Genomic DNA, 22,390 nt, shown 5'->3' on the forward strand with positions numbered 1-22,390 from the left:
TGAAACCACGTCTCGTCCCGTGGGAGCTTGGAATAGATACTCCGCGCGATGCGGAGAATGTCGGGAGTAGACACATCGCGATCAAACACTTCTATGTAATGCTTCGCGTGCGTCTCAAGTCCACCGAGACCATATTTCCTGGCAGCTAAATAGGCGAATGCGCTCCGTCTGTATTCTATCGTTCGTCTGGGGATGCTGGGATCCGGTCCGTCACGGAGAGTCTCGTATTCGCCTGTGTAGAGGTAGTGGACGAGGGTGTGGCCGATGTCTTCGTCGACGTCGATACTAGAGACGAATTTCAGGCTGGGGTTATAGCCCTGTTCGAAGGCTTTGGGACTTCGCCGTAGTTGGGGGAATTGACGCAGGTAGAATTCTGGGATGATGTATTCGTCTCGACCGATGATGAGAGTGACGACTGGGGCTTTGTAGGGGCTGGTTCCTTGTTAGTTGGTTGAGTCTGTAATTCGCAATTCGTCTAGGGGTTTTTGTTGAAGGTGAGAATGAGGGTTAGTTACCTTGTCGTCGGCTGCGGATATTCCCGTACCTCGCCGTCAATATACGACGTCTCTTCAACAGGATCTAGATGCATGGTCGTCGCTATCCTTCCTCTTGCTTTTTCTCTTCTCTTCTACTCTTAAATAAAAAACGAAACCCCTAAATAAACAAACACACAGAGTACGAATCCCTAAGGAAACCAAACCCGGAGAATTAAAGATTACCCCACCCTCACAAACCAACGAACCCTTTCTTTATTTAAACCCTCCATGCAATGAAATTCTTCATCTTTCTTTTTCTTCCAAGGCATGAAAGTCAAGGATTAAATGCAGGTATGAGCTGTCCAGTCACGCTATGTGAAAATGGTCGTGCGTCGAATGGGATCCGCCAGACACGTTGGGCTCCATTTAATCCATAATCCTTCCGGGCAACCACGTCAGTCGGTTTTTGTTCTGCATGCGAGGATGCCTTTAGGGCTTGTGGGGCGGTGAGTGGATTTAGAGGATTGTTGGGTTTTCTCTCTTTCTTTTTTGTTGTTAGTGGGCTTGTCTTTGTGGGGTCTTGGATTTTGGGTTGGGATTAGCTACTTTGTACTATATTATGTACTAATTATTGTATTTCATGAGTTGCTTGGTTGGATTGACTTTGGATTTGGGATGAGCATTTGGGTTGGGTTGGGAGGGAATTCCCCGCATTTGACGTTTAGGGTTTCATGCATGTATTCTATAAAATTTAGTACTTGGAAAGAGATAAAATAATATGATTTATTAGCAAAAGAGGGGATTGTGTTGATCCGATCTAGACCGCTTGTTTGGATTCTCAGTCTGGCCAGTTTGAAAGCCATCTTTTCTCCTATCTTGAGCCCAGTCGACCATTCTATGTGTCACTTGAGCTGATCCAGCGATGGCTACAGATGTATCTTGTTAATATCATAGAATTAGTCGTAAATATTTCTAAGATTTTAGTACATTATTCAAACTTTGACACACCCTCTGTACCATGCAGCAACACCAATAAATATATTCTCGAAAACCGCCAGTGCGAGTATGGTTTATATGAACATGACACCCAGGCAAAATAAACACCAAAGAAATCGACAAAAAAGTCATGTAAATATATAGCTCACACTATTCGACCGATGTCGCCTGCGTTTTCGGTGAGAATGCGATCGGGAACTGTTCGTCGATCCCGCCTCGCTGTCCTGGTACGTTTGTGCACGGCGCATCGACCCACGACTGGCTTTCAGCGACGTTATCTCGCCTTTTTCTGGCTCGGGCGCTGTGATAGCTGCAACGGGAGTTGGCTCTGGAAGCTGAGGAACCTGGGGTTGTTCTATCTTTTGGGCACTGGCGCCGAGGAAACGGGGAGGTGGGGCTTGGACGAGGCCGACTGGAGGTACTCGTTAGCTAGTTCTCAGGTCACTTGAAGATGGACTATTTGTTCTTGAATGAGAGTGAGTGCAGGCAGATTTACCTTGCACCATGATGTTGTCCCATATCGACCGCGGTGGTTGAAACACACCGATATTCTGAACGGCTTTCTCGTCCACACCCGGTAGATTCATCCACACCAGATACGTTCCACGATGGATGTCGCCCTCAATCCGGAATGGATGAAGCTTCTCCGGGATAAGCAGTGGTGTAGGAATGACAATTGGCTCGTAAGCCGGAATAACCAAGTGGAAGAAAGGAGGTCTCCGGCGTGGGTGTCGGGTGCCATAAACATCTCTGACGGACGACATGAAGGCGACCAGGGCATCGAGATCATGCACAATGCCAATAAAATTCCGACCCAAAAGGCCCTTGGTCCGCAGCTTCTCCTCGAAATGATATGTCCAGTCTGTGTCCGGATGATACACGAAGAACCAGTCGAGCTCGGGGTCCGACTTTTCGATCTTCGATTTCAGCATCACATAGATATTCTCCGCGAAGGCTGCTCCTCCTGCGAGCGCCAGCTCGGCTCGTTGTGTCTCGCTCATACTTTTCAGGTGTCCTGCGATCGCCCGCAGCTCACCCACACCCTGATAAGTTGCAATCATGTTGGCGGCGATACCGACTGCCCCCACGGTGCCGGTAAATGCGGATGCATAGACGGCTTTGTCGCCGAACGAGTTCGCGGCGATTTTGATCGTCTCGATCACTTTTTTGACGGTGTCGCTGGTCACATTGAGTTTCTGGCCGACTTCTTGGATTGTTTTCAGGGCATCGTTTGTTTGCTCGGCTAACTCTAGCACTTTCTTCTTCCGTTGCTCGAACAGCATCATTTTGCCGGTGGATGTCCGCTACGTTGGCGGACGGTCGCAGTTTTCTCGCCAAAATACTTCCAGCGGTGAATGGATCGTCCGAGATGGCTCGAACACGGTGGATCGGATTCAAATAGTGGACTACCCAGCTCGGGCGCTACTCTATCTCGAAAGCTTTGGTCAGATCTAGCAGATAATATGTTAGTGAACGTGAACAAGCATCGCAAAATGTTTAAAGGACAAACTCACATATAGCCATGGTGATGCGCACTGAGCCAACTAGGATTATGTCATGTTTTAATTTCCCTTCTGCGTCCAGAGCAAGCTCCATAATATAGAGCCCAAGTTCGCTATACCGGGATTAATTGGGCGCCCCACAGCCCGATCATTGGTGATCCGCACCGACACGTATGTGCTTCGCTGTACCTCGATGGAGCCACTTCGGTTTAACAGCAAATTGTCCATTCGCGTTGTTAACTGTGGGTGAACAAGGACAGAGATGGTTGTGCCCACTGTAGATGCCAGTTGCGAATGTACTGGTCAGGGCTTTGATCTAAAATTGGTTTGTTAGGGTTCTTCCGAGTGGCTGATTCTTGTCTGCCTCGGCAGCCCTGACGAGGCCTGTCAATGTGGATCCTTCGGCTGTGTTTCAGACTATGTTCGTTTCACATCCACAACCACCGTTAGCCTAATCATTCGTTCTGTGATTTCTTTGCTTGTTTGCTGATGTCAATCTCGTAGACGAACCGACCAAGAACATTTGATTGAGCTAATTCAGCATAAGCGAAGGGCGCTCGGTACAGGACACCCCGTTGCCTTCGAAGCTTGACAGATAGTCTTGTTTTCACAGGTTGTGCACCATGGCACTGGTTGAGATGCAACTTCCACTCACCCTACTAGAGATAAAAGCCTTGAAGCAAAACAGATATCGTTTTTATTGGAGTTTTGAGCGTAGGATGTCCTGCGGCTAACGAGTACGATTTCAGTGTCGTAGTGTCAATTAGGTTGCAGCGCATGGTCCCAGACAGGATGTCATCGGAGAGAGAGAAAAGATGCAGTGTGTAGTGTAGCAATAGCAGCTCTTTAACGTTATTCCATTCCTCTAGAAAGCGGAAAAAGGAAGGGAGATGCATAAGCACTCGACCATCGTGTTGTGCCGACGTTCTCGTCTTCATACTAACACTTGATGAAGATATTCAATAATCTGCTGTCCACAAAGCCATATTGAGCCTCAGCATAGGCTCATTGGCAATGCATGATTGTTGATCCAGCATCGACATCATGAGAGAACCACGGAAGACACCGTATCTAGACTTGGCGAAAGATAGCAAGATGCAAATATGGACCTGATCTTGGCAATGCGAGTATTCTCCTTAAATACAGACCAGAGTTTAAAAGACAGTCCTCCACAGAAAGTACCATTATAGAACAAGTCGACCCACAACCGCACATGAATCCGGCGCAGCACAGAGTCAATTACAGCCTCGCAGGAGTCTTATCTACAAATACGAGTATGTATCCGCACTTCCTCAGCGGATAAAACTTCCGAGGACCTTAATTCGTAACTTCGTAAGCATATCTGACTCGATCATGTCACATGCCAGTAACTAAAGATACCACTGGTTAGGATTTGAGGCAGTGAAAAGTAAATCCCCAAGCGAATCTATCTATCTCCAGCTTATTTGCATAGATACCAATCCTGCCAATCCTTCTACACCGCAGGGCTGTACCGGAGATCAACAGTAGATTAACTAACATGTACCTAGGGCCTCGATCCGAGCGTTACATGTCCTGTTATCCTTGGCTAGAATGTTCTTATATATAGCACGGTAAGATCTGTCTAACAATTCAGTAATGTTCCCAAAACCTCATCTACGGTGTATACTCGAACCATGGCGTCCACGGCATTCCCCACCTTGGCGAAAAAGGTCCAGCTCTCCGACGGCACAACATACGGCTATGTCGCTGTGCCTCCTTCGACTCCAGATCATGTCTCCTTTCTCCTTCTCCATGGATATCCTTTTTCCTCGTATGACTGGCGGCACCAGATAGCCGGTCTACAGGAAGCGGGATATGGTCTTATTGCACCGGACCTTCTCGGATACGGTGATACTGACAAACCCAGGGATCTGAAAGCTTATCGCAATAAAACCATGAGTACACATATCGTTGAGATATTGGATAGAGAGGGTATCGATAAAGTAGTCCTGGTGGGACATGATTGGTATGCAGATCTGTTTTTTATTCCATGTCTCTCCTTTCTGTGATGTCCTAGTCTGCAGGAGGGAATCAAGCATCACTACTCAATGCCGATATCTCGCATCTATCGCCAACTAATGAAACCATATATATGAACAGGGGAGTCGGCCTCGCATCCCGCCTAGCAACCTACCACCGCTCCCGATTCTACGGTCTAGTGACAATCGCCGTCGCATACATCGAACCAGGTACGATCTGGGACATCGTTCAGTTCCCTCATCCCCATACCCATACCCATTAATCAATTACCCTAAACTAACAACCTCAGACGCCATCTGCGAAACCACCAAAAGCATAATAGGCTATGAAACCTTTGGCTACTGGAAATGGCACAACACCGACGAAGCAGCTCAAGACTGCAACAACCACGTCCGCAACCCCACAAATACATTCACAAGAATCCCAACTAATGATACATAATTGATACAAAAAAGCCCGCCTCAGTCTTCACCCTCCTCTACCCCCACGACCCATCCATTTGGAAATCCGACTTCGCCCCAACCGATAAAGCAGCCGAATTCGTCCGTTCCGGGCGTATAAATCCCCTCCCTTCTTGGTTCCCGCTCGACGAGTATACAATCCATGATCGTATCTTCGCGAAGGGAGGCTATGCTGGCCCGCTTTCGTGGTATAAGGCTGCTATAGCGGGTGTGAATGCTGAGGATGAGGCTGCTATCCCCAAGGAGGATGGGCTGTGTTCGGTACCGAGCTTTTTTGTGGCGGCGAAGGAGGATTATGTTTGTCGGGCGGATTTGCAGCGTGTTTCTTCGAGGAGGGGGCTCCGGAGGGGAGGATTGAGGAGGTTGAGGATGGACATTGGGTGCAGTTGGAGCAGCCGGAGGTGGTGAATCGGTTGTTGGTTGGGTTTGCGGAGGAGGTCGGGGGGAAGTGATGTATGGTTATGTATGCTGTTTGTGTATGAGGTGGTTTTGTGTGTTGATTGTGGGATTGGGTTCTGGGTTTCTGTGTGAGGATGTTGCTTTGTATAGGGGATCACTACTGATAGATGGTTTTATTTGGATTTGAACATCAAGCTAGAGCTATTCTTCACTGCCTTAATTTGTAGCTCGAGATCAGTGGATTCCGAGATCATTCTCTATGGCGAACTGTTCGAGATACTTCTGGACCATCTCACCAGTCACCAGATGGCTGTTTGGCATCCCATCGCTGGACATTGGCGTACCAGGATAATGGAGGTACCCGAATTCAATCTGAATAATTCCATTAGATCGGAAATGGGTCACAACATGAAGTCGATAACACACCTGCCCTACAAGCGTGGGATAGATGCGCCCCTTACTCCAGACACCCCCAACACAGTTCTCCCATCAAACACAGCCAAGTTAGTATTTGGCTCCAAGTCAAGGTATGTTCTGGCCGCTTTGAGTCCAATCCATCCTTCATGTGAATTAGAACCCCGAAAGCACGAAGTTATGTAGATGGTGTAACATACCCGCACTGACAATAGCAACATCGAGGAGTTCTGTTGACACTGCTGGCATCATGGCGACGAGATTGAAATACCCTGGCTTTGCAATTGACAAATTAGGAGGACACTCGCTCATTCTTCGACAATCAGGCGCTGGAAGATTATTTAAGGTCCGATACCTTACGTCACGATCTGGCGCCACAACTGTGTTTTTATTCGGTCATTGGCTATGATCCCGGATGTATCTGCATCTTGAAACCAACTGATACGGTAGATGTCAGACTGGCTTGGCTGAATGTTCGGATGGTTGCACTACTTGCTGCTTTATGGGTCAGCGCAGGTGGGTTGCTGTTGCGGAGTGATGGTGGCTGAAGTTATCAAGCGGGTGAGTAAAGTGATTTAGTAGAATTCCTTGCTAGTATCCTCTAGGTCTGCTGACTGCCGCAGTAGCAGTAATCGGGCGTTAGGTTGTTACAAAAGTAAGTAATGTATTTTCTGAACAAGGGTCACCCACCCATGCCTGCCCTATGTCAAGTTACTTTGTACATTTTAGTCGTTTGATTATTTCTATGTAGATGTGTTCAGTTATGCTTCCAGTATCCACAATGTGCTTGACTAAAGTTGACACTAGTCCCATGATTCAATTATAGACAAAAGGTGGGCTTCAGAGATATGTATGCGTAGCATCTTCTATTGGGCTACTCATCCACCAGTAAAAGTACACTTCTGCCCCTGCCACTCTACATACTATACGTAGATCAGTAATACAATCAGAAATACTGAGATTGTAGGAAGTAGTCTGCGAGTGTCAGCGTAAGATCCCTACATCAACCCTAAAGCACAACCAAACAGTAAGACACAGTCATATCAATAAGTCATCAATTCATCTGCACTCCATACTACTCAAACTAAAACAACGTAGACCTTAAATCCAACCACATAATAAACCACAGAGACCACTCAAGGGCCTAAAAAGGAATGTAATGTCAAAAATGATCCCAAAATCACCCGACAGAAGCCCATCGAAATAGCCCCCGTTCCTCAAGACCCCTCGAGACCAACCTAATTAGGTCTACACTTCATGCTCTCGATCATATTGCTCACATTCTCATTCTCAAGGTTACGGTGCTCACCCTGCATTCCCGCCTTAAGCATCTGGTTGCAGGCAAAGCCCATGTAGGCATCACAGATATATCCGGGGCGGATATTCATGGAGGAGATATTGTGGAACCTTTTCTTCGCCTTAGCTAGAATCAATTTTGTGCAGGTAAACTACTTACCACGGAGTGTTTTCCGGGAATGGGTAGCAGACACCGGCCTCGCGGAGCTCCTGGGAATTTCCGTTGTACTCCATGTCCTGGTATAAAGTGACCTGAATGTTGTCTTGTTAGATGTGGCTTCGATGGATGGGGGTTTTATGGGTAGATATGTATGGCTGTCCATTGTCTTACGGGATTGATGTCCGCCATAGATGCAGCTTCGGCGGGAGCTCCGTTGGCTACTCCTGCCATCAAGAGACTCAGGGCTGTCACGATGGCGGTTCCGAGATTGAACATCTTTGCTGTTGGAGGCGAGGGCTTTCTTTGAAAAAGAGGCTTGAGAGAACTATGACTAGAATGAGGTGATGATATGCGATGATGGGAAGACCACTAACTAAGGAACTGGAGTCATATTTATACCTTCGAGTTCCATATCTCACTGGCCCTCATCTAGGACTAATCGGCCACCGAACAGGTCACTTTGTCAGGCTTCAATCACCGGCAGCAGTATCAGCTATAGAATTACTTGGTTAAACTCATACCGAACAGCAACTAGCGAAATTTCGAAAGATAGTTCTACTCAAACAGTATACTCGGTGGCCGATTCGATCCCATATACTAGTTGTAAACATTTTACCATTATCTATGCATCTGCACGTCATTCTACCTGATAGACGATACTAAGAAAGACACCGTAAAGGCCAGATGACCTTCTATGTAGTCCCTAGCGGTCTAGAACCTTTTGTCCGTTTCCAGATGAACATTTTGATTACTCCGATTCTTCGATCTTTGGATAGAGAAACCAAGGCCCGGCTATCGTTCAGTCTGAGATAATATATTACCATAGTTTTATGTCTATTGGACATGTAACACCTAGAAAGTCATCTAGCACATACGATTGAAATGTGAAATGTCTGGTCTGCTATCGTTCAGCCCTGCTCATGTTTCTGTTCTTCAAGGAAAGATCCAAAGCCAAGCCTTGGTTACACAATCTAGAGATTTCAGGTTTAGATGTTTTTCATGTTTATGTACTACAAGTCACCATCTCAGTTAGTGGAGAGGTTGCATTACTATCCATGCATAACGCCGATTCATACATGCAAGGTGAATCAGTCCACAGCCATACCCTTATCCTGAGATATCATATTCGAAGAAACATAAGTCAAAGCAATATACTCTAAGAGCCATACACCTAAACCACATATTCAACATCTCACTGAATATCCTCTTCCCCATAAGCCATTCATCCAATATCTCAATATCAAACAACAACAACATAAATCCAAGCACACGATGAGTCACGACAGATGCCGGTATTGTATGCCAGACAGATAATCTATTCTGTCCCGATATGCCATGGTAGGACCTAGATATTTCGGACATGACTGGACTACAAAGGCGGGTTTCTCGGGATGATATTACGGAGGTTCAATGATTACTACTCACTAAGAAGTTGCGTGCAGATAGATATGGGTGTCCACTTTTTCCAGGTCGAAGTCCAATTTTATTGCTATATTCCGCATCGGAACAAGAGACATTGTGAAAAGGATAGGAGGTGATGTAATAGTTCGGAATAGTATATCGAGCATCCCAGTCAGTCGAAGAATGAATATTCTTTCCACAGCCGGATTGTACTTGATTCAAGTGTAAAACTCTTGAGGATTAAGGTAAGCTTGTAGCACAAAGTCATCTTCATAGCCTCGACTTCGGTATCCTTTGGACATTTAGTTTCGTGGCCATCCATTCGAGAAAGTCATCTTTAGTGCTCTTGGAAATGGAGGTTCCGAAGGTCTGTTTAGCTCTCTTAACTACTTAGAACAGGTCTATAGCCAGTCACGCGATATAGATTCTAGTGTATTACAAGCCTCCAGACTACACGACAACAATGGAAGAGTACATGGTAAATATTATGGTAAGGTTTAAAACAAAGGATACTTCATTTGCGTATCGTAAATCAAAAAGAATGCATTCAAAAAGAAAGTTGAGTGTTCCAGCACGCAAATGTAGGTGGCAAAAACAGAGATCATCCTACGGGTCCATCTGCATTCTGCAGTCTCACCACCTCTGCCGCTGTAGGTAGCTCAGACCATACGTCGATGCCATCAAGAAGGGCCAAGGCCATTCCGCCTTCCTGGTGCGTCGTGATATGACAATGAAGCAGCGAGGGGAATGGCCCGCTGACATGGTATCGGATCGCTATCCATACTCCACCGTCCAAGGCTGCGGTGAGGGTGTTCGTCACGAATGTATCCCGTAATGCGGGCTTGTTAAGGTAAAACAGGTCAGGTCTCTCGAGCATTCCTTCGTAGACAGTCGACCAATTGAAGACGCCCATTCCATCCCCAATGATATAGGCGCGGTTGCCGTGCTTGTGAATGGGGTGGGGTGGATGGATGGGGTCCATTTCTGGGTCGGATATAATTTGGATGATAATGTCTACCCAGGTGTTGTTGAGTGTTTGGAGCGTGAAGTTTGATGGTATCACATCCAGTGGCTGTTTCTCGAACATGAGTGGTGTATCTGCTGTGACTTCAGGCTCGTACAGAACTCCGTTCCCTATAGACCATTGATACGAACTGTTCACACGTGTCATGTTGGTTTTCAGGGTAAGGTCCGCAAATGCCGGTGGCAGGGGAACATTGAACGCTGGGAGGTTCGTTGTGTAATTTAGGTGCCTTACGCTAGCAGATGTGTTCTGTCCCGCGTAGTCAATGTATCCCTTGGTCGTAGGGCCAATTTGTGCTTGCGGTCGAGTCCCATTCTCCGTCGTATTTGCTGCACGGTAGGAAAGGATAGCATAGCCGCTTATGACCTGGTCGCCTCCATTGTCCGTAATTCGAATCGCATAATCTCCTGGTGTCTGGTTCAACTTGACAAGAGCCGAGTACCTAGCACCGTTGTACATTCCAACCATCTCGTACTGACGTGGTTCCACGAATTGACCGTCTACCTCATATATCCACATTGGATGGTTGTCTACCGAGAAAGTGGTTCCTTTTTGCGCTTGTGCCCCAATGAAGTTCAGACTCGCCCATCCGTCCTTCGCATCAACCTCGATTATAGGCACCCCACCATCCGACGGGGTGCAGTTGTTGTGCATTGAGGATGGGACAGCATCAGGCTTCTGGTTTGGCCAGCTTCCCTGAACATTGTGTAAACTGGGTACCAAGCATCTATTGACAAGTTAACCATAAGCAGTCTGTCAAACGTGTTCCTTCATTTCTGCGGTACGTACCCTCGGTCGGTCAGATTCGTCCCTTCCAGCACCAACGCGATCTGGGGGCCAATGAGTGATTGCATATACTCAGCTCCCGGGCAATAAACGGAACCTTTGCCGTTTACGAGGATACTGTCAACACAACTACACCGTGATTTAGCTCGCTGGTCTCGGATATCGCCTGCCGCACCTTCAAACTTACAAGAGATTCAAGCCCGAATCAATCTCGGCCTGAAAGTATTCCTTGGCGGTGAAATGAGTCCAGTCGGTTATTAGAACCAGGTTTGAGTTGGCTTCCGCGTGCTGCATCTGGGCTACTTCGGTGGCATCTTGGGCGATCATCGAGTATGGCCGGGGAGTGTCGGGCTTGTGGCTGTAAACGTGAGCTACGCTCGGTCAAGCGTGCGGCAGTCCTACCGAATATAAAGAGCTCCCACTTGCCCATCCTGCATCACATTTTTGAAGTGCGAATGGTACCTGCACTAGGTTAGCAGCTTAAGTAGAATATACCGCAAGACCACGAACCAGAACGTCCCTGCTGGGGAAGCTTTGAACTTGTATACGAAAGATGAATTCGGCTGAATGGGCGCTTGCGACAGCCCTGGGACACCGTCAGACCACGGAGCGGATTCCATTCTACATAATATTCTAATTAGTCGCGTTTCAGAAAGTGAGTATCGGCAGTATCTCACGATTGACCGTGCCAGTGGACTGTCGTATTGAACGGCATGTGATTGATGACATGTATCTAGGTCAAGCTTGTCAATGACTACCGTATGCAGGTTTGCCCGGTTTAGAAATACCTCGACATCGTCATCCTCGTCAAACACCAAGTCAGGCCCTGGATACTTCCCATTAGTGAGAATCATTTGGCGCGGGACATCATCGGGGGAGCCAACGCCCCAGGTGAACTCTAGTGTCTCGCGGACCAGCTTGGCCTGCACTAGGCCGAGCCATATGAAGAAGGCTGTGACAGCCCTAAGAACAGACATCTGTCAAAGCCAGACCTCATTTACTGAATAGTGAGGTGTGAATTGGTAAAGTTGAGCTAGCCAACAACTCCAGTGCGACTAGCTTATCTTTAAGAATTTTATAAGTGGAAACTTGCAGTTTGATGTTTCCGGATGCGGAAGCGATCAATTGGCATTGTGGCTTTGGATTACTGGCATTTTCAAAGCAAAGATGCTAAAAAGCTCCGTGCTTAGAAAAAAGTTTGGACCTCGTCAGCTCCGTGGACTGATTGGTGGAAGTCACATTTACTCCATTGACTCCATCGAAATAAGGTCTGCTTGGTATGGACCCCTTCTAGGGATGGTCGATACGAGCTCGAGCCCACAACACGACTTCAAGGAAACCAGTCGTCATTAAGCATTTCGTGGCGTCTCAGCTCATCCCACGGAGCTCGACGAAGGAAGGGGATTAGACCTATCGGTGAACGTATGGAAAAGTGGTCTCAGCTGGTTGGACCAGCACGTGGAGGAAACCAACCCCTTGCATTGGAGTGCCGAATGCGTCTCACGTTCAACTGGTCAGACAAGGGCCAAATACTTATGAATAGGTGCTCAGAAGAGAGGGAACCCAAAGAATGTCCCAGACAGGCGTCATATTCGCTAGGGCCGTAAAGCTGTTCATGAGCAGAAATGCCGACGCTATGGCGAGCCATGTATCGAGAGAGCTTTTAGAAATGCACGAAAAAAACACTATTTCAAGGACCCTTACCGCAATATCAATGCTATATCAATTCTTTTCCGTCCACGGATGGCCCCTTGCATATCCCTAGAGACGAGCTAACCACTCCTCGGATCCGACCACATCGGCCTGTTTTGCAATGACCTTTTTCATGAGGACATCGTGCACCTCTTGGTCTCGATCCAAACAGAGATCCTCGAGCACCGTCAACCCATAATCCAGATCCGCTGCCTGTCGAACCGTGGACAGAACTGCCCCACTAGTGATCAAACCAACCACGACGAGGTTCTCAATGCGGGAGCTGCGGAGGACCACATCAAGGTCGGAGCCTACAAAGGCGGACACCCGACGTTTCGTGGTTACAATGTCATTCTCGTGAGGCGCCACAGCAGGATGTAACTCCACGCTTTCATCGCCCTCGGGTGTACTTGCCGGTAGGAATGACTCGTTGCGCCGAGGGATTGCGAGGGTGTAAGTCAGGGAAGTCACGGCGGAAGGCTGTTTTCACATGAATAATTTGGATGGACTTTTCTCGGGCGGCTTTGACCACAGAGGCGAGGCGGTCGATGTATGATTCTCTCTTTGGGGTCGAGTCGTCCAAGATCTGGCCCGTGACTCCTTTCTGGAGGTCGAGGACGAGGAAGGCGGTCTTCGACGCCATTGTGGTATGTTGTTTGGTTTGGGCCGGAAGAATCCAATTGTTTGCTCCTGTGGAGTGTTTATTAAATACTTGTTCTGCTCCATCCCGGTCCCGCTGCTGTAACCGGTACCGGGTGGTGAATCCCCGGTTCCGCGTTTACTGAGCATGTCAAGTCCTATATCACAACCATGGGTGGATGACTATCTATAGAGACCCCAAAACACCCTCCCGAATATCCTCCAACCCCCTCCTCTGTTTCCCACTCTCATCAAAATTCCCCGGATGCAACCACCCCTCCAATCCCCCCTTCACCCCCCGCTCCCACTCCCCCTTCAGCAACGAAAACCACGCCGTATCCCGATTCCTTCCCTTCACAACCATATGCTCCCTAAACACCCCCTCAAAGACAAACCCCAACCGTCTCGCAGCCCGCTTACTCCCCTCATTGAGGGCATTACACTTCCACTCCACCCGCCGATACCCCAGCTCCTCGAAGGCATACCGCAGTAACAAATACACCGCCTCCGTAGCGCCCGTCGTACGCTGCAGTTCCGGGGCGAAGAGCACGTGCCCGATTTCGACGCGGAGGTGCTCCGGCACAATGCTCATGAGCGTGATCCAGCCTTGGGGTTTCTGGGTGCGGTTGTCGAAGATCGTGTAGAAGAAGGGGTCTTTGCTCGTGGTCTTTTTCTGGATGGAGGTTTTGAAGTCGGTGTATGTGTCTTCTGGGTAGGGTCCTTCGGGGAGGTAGGTCCAGACTGCGGTCTTTTTGGGATCGGTGGTACCGCCGACAATATTCCAGAGGCCCTGGGTGTGGGATTCTTGGATGGGGTGTAGCGTTATTGTCCGGCCGACGAGGGGGTGTGGAGCTGGTGGTTGTGCTGGGGGGAGGAGGACTTCTGCTCCTGGGGGTGGGTTGGTAGTCATTTTGTTTAGTTGTAGTAGTGGTTATGGTTGTAGGTGTGTTGATGTGGGAGGTTGTAAAGTGTGTGAGTGAGGTAGATCTGTTGGAGTGGTGGTTCAATATATGCTATTGTATCTTGTATCTGAGTCATTGTTTAGTTATGTAAATAAAGTAAACTAGTGGAATCGCCGAGGTGCGTCATTCCCGTACCTTATTTCCCTATCTATCGAGATCGTGATAGGACTTTGTCCCCGAGCCCCATGTGGGGTTCTGCCAGGTTCTTACTGGACTGATTGACTGCGGTTGAACCATAGGTTTGGGTCTACTTGCAATTAGGGCTGTAGTTTAGTGTAGTTGCAATGGAATATCTTGGATTCAGTTTACTTGTCGGGCACAGTGTGTCTCGCCGTGCTTCATATTAAACTATCGTATTCATTATCATCATTACTCGATCATCCTAAAACGTTACGACACCACCTAGCTGCTTCGACCTTTACAGACATCCTCCCGAAAGACTGCGTTGAGATCGGTCGGGATCACTCCCGCTTTGACTCCATCTACTATGGTCAGCTCGACGTTTGCCAAAACCCAGATAGATACGTACCGCGATAAGACCACCGATACTCGTCCAGCTGAGTCTTCCACGTCCAAAAGATCCACCCCTGATGTTGTTCATAGTTCTGCACCTGCGCGGCAAACCACTTCTGGTAAAAGTCCAGGTTAGAATACGGCTTCCAGTCAGCTGTCTCTTGTACGTTATCGGGGACCCCCAAGCTCCACTCGCCGATGATAGCGGGCCAGTTGGTCGCCACGTTGTCGTTACACGAGGTCTTGATGTAGCTATCTTTGGACACCTCCACTCGAGGATCCCATTTGAGATAGCGGTGGTTGTCGTAGGCAGCGTAGTAGTCGTCCGTCAGGTGCTCGTGGGGATCCCCGGCGCCCCAGGCGCCGTCCATCATCTGGATATGCAGGTAGTCTTTTCGGTCGATGCTCAGCGCTCCTTCCACTTTGCGGATGGACTGTTGTTCAGGTATCTCAGTATGACAGTGTCTACACAACTCAATAAAGCACACTCACGTGGAAAGCATTGGGGTAATAGTTTGAGCGCAACGTAGTTGTCACCTGGGGATTCTGCACCGGCTCGTTGACGACCTCCAACATGCCCACGTTCCGGAAATTGTGCAGGGTATGGACCTTGATCGTCATCCACTCGAGAAACTCAAGTGCCCGTTGGTACTGAAAATCCACATAGAATCCAGGCGTATCGGCGAACTGGCCCGTAAAGGCGTTCTTCGCAACCTGGGCGCCAGGGGCCCCGTGCAGGTCAATAATGATGTACAGACCAGCATCACTGGCCCACCCGCACAGCTTCTCGAGATACGCAAACCCGCCGTGTGGAAAGTACTCGCTGTCGTGATAGATGAGATCCTCGTTCATCCAGTAGCCGACGGGTATGCGAATCGTGTTCAGACCGTAGCTTCGTATCTCTTTGATGTCCTCCTTGGTAATCCATGAGTCCCAATGCTTGGCAAAGGCCTTATTTGCTGCATCCTGACCCAACTTCATCACACAGTCAAATTCGGATTCCTGCCCTTCACAGCCAAGCTCGGACCAGGCTTTCGTAGCGATCCAGGGTTCGAACACGAACTGCGAGCCCAAGTTCACCCCCCGAATCTTCCCGTGCGAGGCTTTGAAGAGATCGGTTCCATTACTAGAGGTGATTGTCTTGTCGGTTGTTGGAAGCCAGGCAACAGTTAGGGTTGCCAGGGTATTCAGAACCGCTAGCCTGGTGACTTTCATGGTTGTGACTCGAAAACAGCATCGGTCCTCTATGAAGCACGCCCAGAAAACAAAAAGTACGCAATGCGGAGATAAAATATCCACAGTTCTATGAGGGGTGATCCCCCGTGGCCAGCATCACTTCAACGAGAAGTAGCCCCCAGTTCCATCATTGATGAGCGATCTGAAAGGGAAAGAAAGTAAATCTTGGAACACAAGACTCTTGCGAAACATGATTGGACCTAATACTATCCGCGTTATGTAGGAGGCCTGCTGAGAATGTGTCTGACTCGCTACGAGCGATTCATCGACTTAGGGTTTAGTTTGAGTATGCGTCCTGGGCGCAACTGCCGCAGGGGAGGCGGGGACTAGGGATAAGAATGTGTCAATCGGTTACATTCCCCATAGGTCAGATCCAAACAATAACAATGGCCCCGTGTATTTCCAATGTGATAGGGGGGGTTTCACGGTCCTGGACTGTCATCGTCGGGTATCGAGTACCGTGAACTAACAGCCCAAAGGGCCGAACTGAGCCCTGTGCCTTGAAACTAAAAGGAATCGTCAACTTAGCGGTCTTTTCCGTAGCCAATGAATCCTGAGGGTCCTTACCCAGTGTCATTTCGCTTGTGAAAGTCCAGCAAAAGCCTCTAGACAAATTTAGAAATCCGTGTAAACTCTGCGCAACCGAAACGAACCGTCGTTTTCCTGAATGCTCGCTTACACTCCCACGTCCATTCACGGCATACCATTCTTATCGGGTAAAATTTCCGGAATGCCTCCACAACTTTTGTGGACGCGTCGTGGGTAAAGAATGGGTAAGATCAAGATACCAGGAATCCTCGAGGCAAGAGATAGTGCCATTCCCCCTTGTCGATACCAATCTCCACGAACGCAATCCCCGCTTTATGGCCCATTCTGGCGACGGATTCAGGACTAAGAAGCGTACTTTCAATCAGCGCGATCGAAAGAGATAGACTTTACGATCCTGCAAAGTGTAAACCTGCGCCACAGCATAGCTATGCGTCCCTCTCCTATATCATCAGGCTGGGTCACGCCAAAGCTTGCTCGTATGGAATCCAATTGAACTCCCGCCCGAGGGATCTTCACTCGCATAGTGAACTTTATGCCGCTGCTCATACGGATTAGACCCCCTGGATGAAGATGCGGGAAAATAACGGTTCCCTCCGTACTTCAAGCTCATTCGAGAGAGTAATATCACCTTGTCTGCCTTCTCCAGCGATTGTACAAGAATGGAGGCCCCTAGAAACTGTACCATACTTTGCAGAGTGAAAGAAAGTGGATATGGTTAGAGTGGGGAGGGGGATCAATTAGTGAACTCAAAGTGTCAGAGGACTCCGGCACTTTTTTCCGACAGTTTGAGAGTCAGACGAATCATGCCTTCCATGATAGATCGACTCTTAGGTCCTATTGATACCAAAAAATGATTCAGATCAGTGTTATATAACCAAGGGAATACTGAGATATAACTACTGTAGTGCGTAACACCAACATCCGTCACGATAGAAGTGACTTTGATCGATTATGATTACGGACATGTCTACATGGGTCAGGCTCCCTCATCGATGCAGTTGTGCGACGCCATATTCTTGCTGTCTTTCGCTGCCGCCTGCGTTCTCTCGAGAGGGATTATCTGGGAGCCCGCCGAGGGTACCTAGAGTAGTCGACTTTAGCCCCTCTTCCAGCTGCGCTATCACCGACTGCAACAGTGTTTTGATTCATTCATTCCACCGTTGGCGGAACCGTCATTGCTGCGCTTATTACGGTCGGGCTCTGGAAAAGGTGTCCATGTCCTGAAACCAACTAGAAATCGGGCATTGGACTGCTGGTGAAAGACGCTTGCACCAAGGTGGCCCTATGTCCACAGTAGTACCTAGACAGATTCCATGGCTCATCTGTTGTGCTCTGTCCGTGTTGGTGTTTGGCCAATTGGGCCCGACCAACAACGGCAGAATCATACCACCCATGGCTCAAGCCAAGCTCGTGTTTCCCATTTGTATCCGTGCGTTCGGTCCTCCATCATCCCCTGGAAACGTGTCATCGTCAAGAGGACACTAGAAAGGGTCGGTTTCAGCATCTGAGTCGACAGTCCCTGCCTGGATTGCCTGATCAATCCTTCGTGGTTGGGATTAGAATGCATCTGGCTGGTGGATTCCCCCTCCAGGCTCCAGCTCCCATGTGCGACCATTCTCCGAGTACGCTGACAGGAGAAACCGATCTCAGTCGTTGGATTGAGCGGTGGTTCAGGGAAATGGGTGAAGTCCGGAAGCTGGTATAACCGGTTTTCTTCACAGTCAAAGGCTATATATTTGTCGATCTGGTTCCGAAACGGAAACCCCACAAGCGGAGCCTCATGTTTGCTGAAGCCTCATGATGAGGTTGATGCGTTTCCCGCCCCTCGGCTCCGAGGCGGTTTTGTATGGCCGTGGGGAGGAAATCTCCGAGACTGTCTCAACTGTACTTCGGCAAGTCAGTTGTGGAGGATACACCTTCGATGCGCTACGAAGTAATCCTGTTTATTATTCTTTTTTTTTTTATTATTATTATTATCTTGGACCCCTTTTGCCACTATCCCGGTATTCCGGACATAGACGTTCGGAAGTGGTGCCCTCGACCGTAAAGGGAAAGTCTAAAGCGAGCTCAGATCACCACTCATTATTATTAACTATTGGAATCGGTGCATGTACGTACCCTCTCAACTAGGAAATATCGCAATTTCAGGTGTCGTCACACGAGAGAGGGTCAAAGAAAAAATAGATTGGGCTCATATGAAACGAAGACTGCGGGTGCGCAACATATGACGGGGAATACGATGTAGTATTCATTTCACAGAGGGATGGATGAGGAGTAAGGGAGAGGGAGAATGAATGCCCTGCCACAGCATCGCGATAGGGCACGAATGACCGAAAGTGGATTTGCTTCAACTACAGTACACCGATTGAGTTTCGACCTCAGGCCATAACCACGGACGGCCTTCGGCCGAAGCGGCTTTGCTTCGGCCACGTGCGATTGGGGTCCGGCTCATCTCCATCCCAAAACATAGCCCCAAACATTTTCGTGAAAGAGGATCTCAATCTCCGACGCCCTAGAGCTCGGGTGCCCCGGTAAGCTACAAATACCCCTCCATGCCTATCCCTCCCCTCCCACTCTCAGACACCACTCGGTTTCCAATCCCTTTTGCGACGCGACGGTCGTGAGGCTGTCAACCTCGCTCTCACCGTCAACCTCCAGATCACACGGCGAGGGCCACCACAATGAAAAGTATGCCCCTCGTCCGAGGATCGCCTATGTCCAGAATGATTGTGGCAAAAGTGTATCTTGCCAAAACAACCTAACCCGAAATTTCCAGCTCTATCGAAAGCGTTCCTTTCCAGCGGGTATACAGAATTCTCGGTATTCACAGCGGCTCCAATTAGATGCCCACGGGTCATAGCGGGCGGCAGCCCTCGTGTCAGATCCACAATGGAGGGGTTGGGGAACTATGTTGGTTACAATGACTCATGAAGTGCCCATGTTCAGGGTAGGGAACAACATCACATCCGACACCTGATTTAGGATGTTGTCAATATGTCCGTCCTCGGAGGAACTGACACTGTATCTGGCAGCATAAGGCGATGAGGCGGTGGCAGCTACCGAAGCGGGTGAGGTGAGCACGGTTTTCGGGGAAATAGCTTCCGGGGCTAGGGCTGATGCCTGCTTCTTCTTCTTCTTCTTCTTCTTCCTAGAATAGAACGCAGCACTCACTTCCCGGAGAGCGCGGAGAGAGGATGCCAAATGCCTGGCCGAATCTGTCCGGGTGTTGTGGTTTACATTTCCATCTCCAGTCACATGCTCGGCGATGACGGCCTCTAATTTCTCAGTCAACTCCCACGTCCGTGGGTGAATATGGTCGTTGTTGTTGGCAACCAGCAGGAACGCGGATGCGATGGTCCGCTGGAGACTGACCCAGCTACGCGAGCAATGGGAATGAAGTGAATGCAGCTCAATGAAAGCTTCAATCGTGTTCATGAGATTGGTTATACAGTCCTCTCGGACCACCGCCCGTCGCTGGTCATCCAGCGGTGCGTCTGGGTCCAAGGATACTCGACACATAACTGAGATATAGTAAGATGAGTGTAGCCGCAACTCCGTCCGCTCAATATGTTCAGCCAATGTGACGCAGCGTTCCCGATAACGCAAATGAGGGGTAGTATCTGCAAGAATGCGCTCTATTCGCTGTTTATACTCGCGGATTTCATGGTACCGCAGATGAGAATGGTGCGACAACATAAGTCCCCGCAGCATCTCCAGCACCACAGAAATAATACGGCAGAGGCTTTCGAAGTAGGAGCGATGGCCGGGCATTGATTTCCTGTCATAGGGAATTTCCGGCTGGCTTACCATAGTGATGGACGGTCGGTCGTAAGCTAAGGAGAAATGACTATTCTGGAAAGCCATTGCCCACCTGCGAGAGTTAGGATATCATGTATCTTCCAGACGGGTCCTTGCAGTGGTGCCATACCATACTCTTCTCCGAGACGCTGTGACGTTTTGCGAGAATCCCGGTGTCTCAACATGAAGCCCGAGACTCATACACATCCGCTCTGTCATCCCTGTTGACAAGCATCGTCATTAGCTTGGAAATCAGGCGGCCCCTCACGCCACATCTCACGTACCGAGTAAGGTATAAGAAGCACCAGCGTTCATATTATATGATAGCACATTGCTGATGATTAGCAGAATTTGGATTACTTCTACCGTTGGCTGCGAAACATAGTTGATCATGCGCAAGCACTGGTAAGAACACGAGACTAGAAAGATGTGAGCCCCAAGAAATTCTGGTCGCCAGCGGGAGGTCGCACACACCATACACCCACGACGTCAACTCCCGTTCCTTTAACGGCAAGTCGGATAATTGGCAACCCGAAGCTAAAACAGCAAAGAGAAGGCTAAGGAAAGGCAAGCTCATGCCAAACGGTTTGACTAGGCCGTTCACATCCGGTCGATATGTTCCTCCTACCTTCTGCCGATTATGCAAGAGTTGATTTGTGTCGTGTTCTAATTTGGAAACGTCTGGAAGTACGGGATATAGTACTGAGCCGATGTCCCTGTAAAAGCGAAGAAACCTGTGCGGAAGACCTCCATTATCAGCGAAGGTCGCACTCTACAGGAACGAGTCCAGCCAAGGACTCAGAGCCCGCTCTACCCACCTGCGACATTGTTCGTCATCCGGCAGTACGCCACAGACCCCGGCGATGTTGAAGGTGTACGGATCAGACGACCAAAGATCGACGAAAGGATATGAGGCGGCCTCATTTTCCATCGCCAATTCCGCCAGCAAGTCTTCCCTCGGCAACGCAGCCGCCGTACCATCCGAGCCTTTTGATCTATCCAGGATATCTATTAATGCGGATTTTGCGCCAATGTGAATGGAGCCGGTTTTCATCGTGTTCTCGTTATAGATCCCTTGAGGTGCCGGAGATTTGCCGTCTTCAGTCACCGACGGCTCGGACCGAGGGTCAATGGATTTCCTCGCTGCATGGGTCTGAAAAAGCGAGTTCAGACTAGCCAATATTGACTCCATCGCGCGCATCTTGGAATTCACCTCATCCCATTCAAATTGAGAAATCGTCACGGTTTCCGACAGAGCATCATCCGAGGTCGGCTCTGCGCTGTAGGAGGAAATGGGGGCATCGTCTCGACTAGAAGATATATAGGCTGAACCCGAAGGAAATTGAGGTGTAGACACAGTGGAGGCGGCAGCTGAAAAGGTAGGATCTGGAATGAGCGGCGGTTTAGGTTGAGTTGGCGGCGGACGACCGTAAGAACAAGTAAAGTTACGTTTGACGCAATTCCCGCACGGGACGTTGCGATCGCAACGAACCTTACTGGCGCGACATGGTAGACAAGTTTTGCACTCGCGAGGCCGGCGTCGGATCGGATATGTAGGCATTGCGATGGCGACCGAAACGTCCTCTTGTCGCCCCGCCGGATGGGGGATGGGACGAAGTCGGGCGCGATAGTAGGGGAGGAGGAGGGATCCGGGGGGTAGTAGTGCGTAGGGTGACGGAGACAGCACGCATAAAAGAGGCTATTATTATTATTACTGGATGGTTCAACCGAAATGGCAAGTGTCAGCTTCAGCCATTCGAGATCAGATCGTTGAAGGTCAAGCGAGGCCACCGACGAGCCGCGACCGAAGGGAGCACGAATGAGATGCACGAGAAACAAATCCACTTCTCAATCGATCATCGCTCAACCCCATGAATAGCTCCGGAATCCTCGCGGCGAATCTGCGAGTCGCGAAGGGACAGACCACCTAATAATAGGTAGCGGATCACTGTTTCCCTGTTTTTTTTTTTTTTTTTTTGGCCCTTTTTTTTCTGTCCTTTTTTGGTTCTTTTGGTTCAGATCACCAAAAGCAGAAAAAGAAAGCCAACGGATCGATTTCCGGAGGGCTTTTCCGGTTCCGGTTTC

The 22,390-nt window shown here is 49.0% G+C and overlaps 6 protein-coding genes across 6 annotated transcripts; 1 reads left to right on the plus strand and 5 right to left on the minus strand.

Annotated features, from left to right (window-relative positions):
• Positions 1-1,448: 1,448 nt before the first annotated feature.
• On the minus strand, positions 1,449-2,533 carry AO090011000751 (uncharacterized protein; the record flags this gene model as incomplete). Its single annotated transcript, XM_023233089.1, has 3 exons — positions 1,449-1,487; positions 1,622-1,884; positions 1,969-2,533. 3 exons carry the CDS (start codon positions 2,531-2,533, stop codon positions 1,449-1,451), a joined length of 867 nt encoding a protein of 288 aa, XP_023093626.1.
• A 2,096-nt stretch (positions 2,534-4,629) lies between these two features.
• AO090011000752 (alpha/beta fold hydrolase) lies at positions 4,630-5,536 on the plus strand (the record flags this gene model as incomplete). Its single annotated transcript, XM_023233090.1, has 4 exons — positions 4,630-4,961; positions 5,096-5,184; positions 5,298-5,365; positions 5,441-5,536. 4 exons carry the CDS (start codon positions 4,630-4,632, stop codon positions 5,534-5,536), a joined length of 585 nt encoding a protein of 194 aa, XP_023093627.1.
• A 4,171-nt stretch (positions 5,537-9,707) lies between these two features.
• Positions 9,708-11,893, minus strand: AO090011000755 (uncharacterized protein; the record flags this gene model as incomplete). Its single annotated transcript, XM_023233091.1, has 5 exons — positions 9,708-10,857; positions 10,920-11,045; positions 11,104-11,274; positions 11,319-11,378; positions 11,427-11,893. 5 exons carry the CDS (start codon positions 11,891-11,893, stop codon positions 9,708-9,710), a joined length of 1,974 nt encoding a protein of 657 aa, XP_023093628.1.
• A 1,541-nt stretch (positions 11,894-13,434) lies between these two features.
• On the minus strand, positions 13,435-14,157 carry AO090011000756 (GNAT family N-acetyltransferase; the record flags this gene model as incomplete). The annotated part of the gene is made up of 1 exon (XM_001826286.1): positions 13,435-14,157. One exon carries the CDS (start codon positions 14,155-14,157, stop codon positions 13,435-13,437), a length of 723 nt encoding a protein of 240 aa, XP_001826338.1.
• A 454-nt stretch (positions 14,158-14,611) lies between these two features.
• AO090011000757 (glycoside hydrolase family 5 protein) lies at positions 14,612-15,937 on the minus strand (the record flags this gene model as incomplete). The annotated part of the gene is made up of 3 exons (XM_001826287.3): positions 14,612-14,691; positions 14,739-15,156; positions 15,215-15,937. 3 exons carry the CDS (start codon positions 15,935-15,937, stop codon positions 14,612-14,614), a joined length of 1,221 nt encoding a protein of 406 aa, XP_001826339.1.
• A 3,495-nt stretch (positions 15,938-19,432) lies between these two features.
• AO090011000758 (transcription factor domain-containing protein) lies at positions 19,433-20,317 on the minus strand (the record flags this gene model as incomplete). Its single annotated transcript, XM_023233092.1, has 1 exon — positions 19,433-20,317. The coding sequence occupies one exon, from the start codon at positions 20,315-20,317 to the stop codon at positions 19,433-19,435; it is 885 nt and encodes a 294-aa protein (XP_023093629.1).
• Between the last annotated feature and the right edge of the window lie 2,073 nt (positions 20,318-22,390).

This window comes from Aspergillus oryzae, chromosome 7, assembly GCF_000184455.2.
Source record: "Aspergillus oryzae RIB40 DNA, chromosome 7".
In the NCBI taxonomy this organism is placed as follows: domain Eukaryota; kingdom Fungi; phylum Ascomycota; class Eurotiomycetes; order Eurotiales; family Aspergillaceae; genus Aspergillus; species Aspergillus oryzae.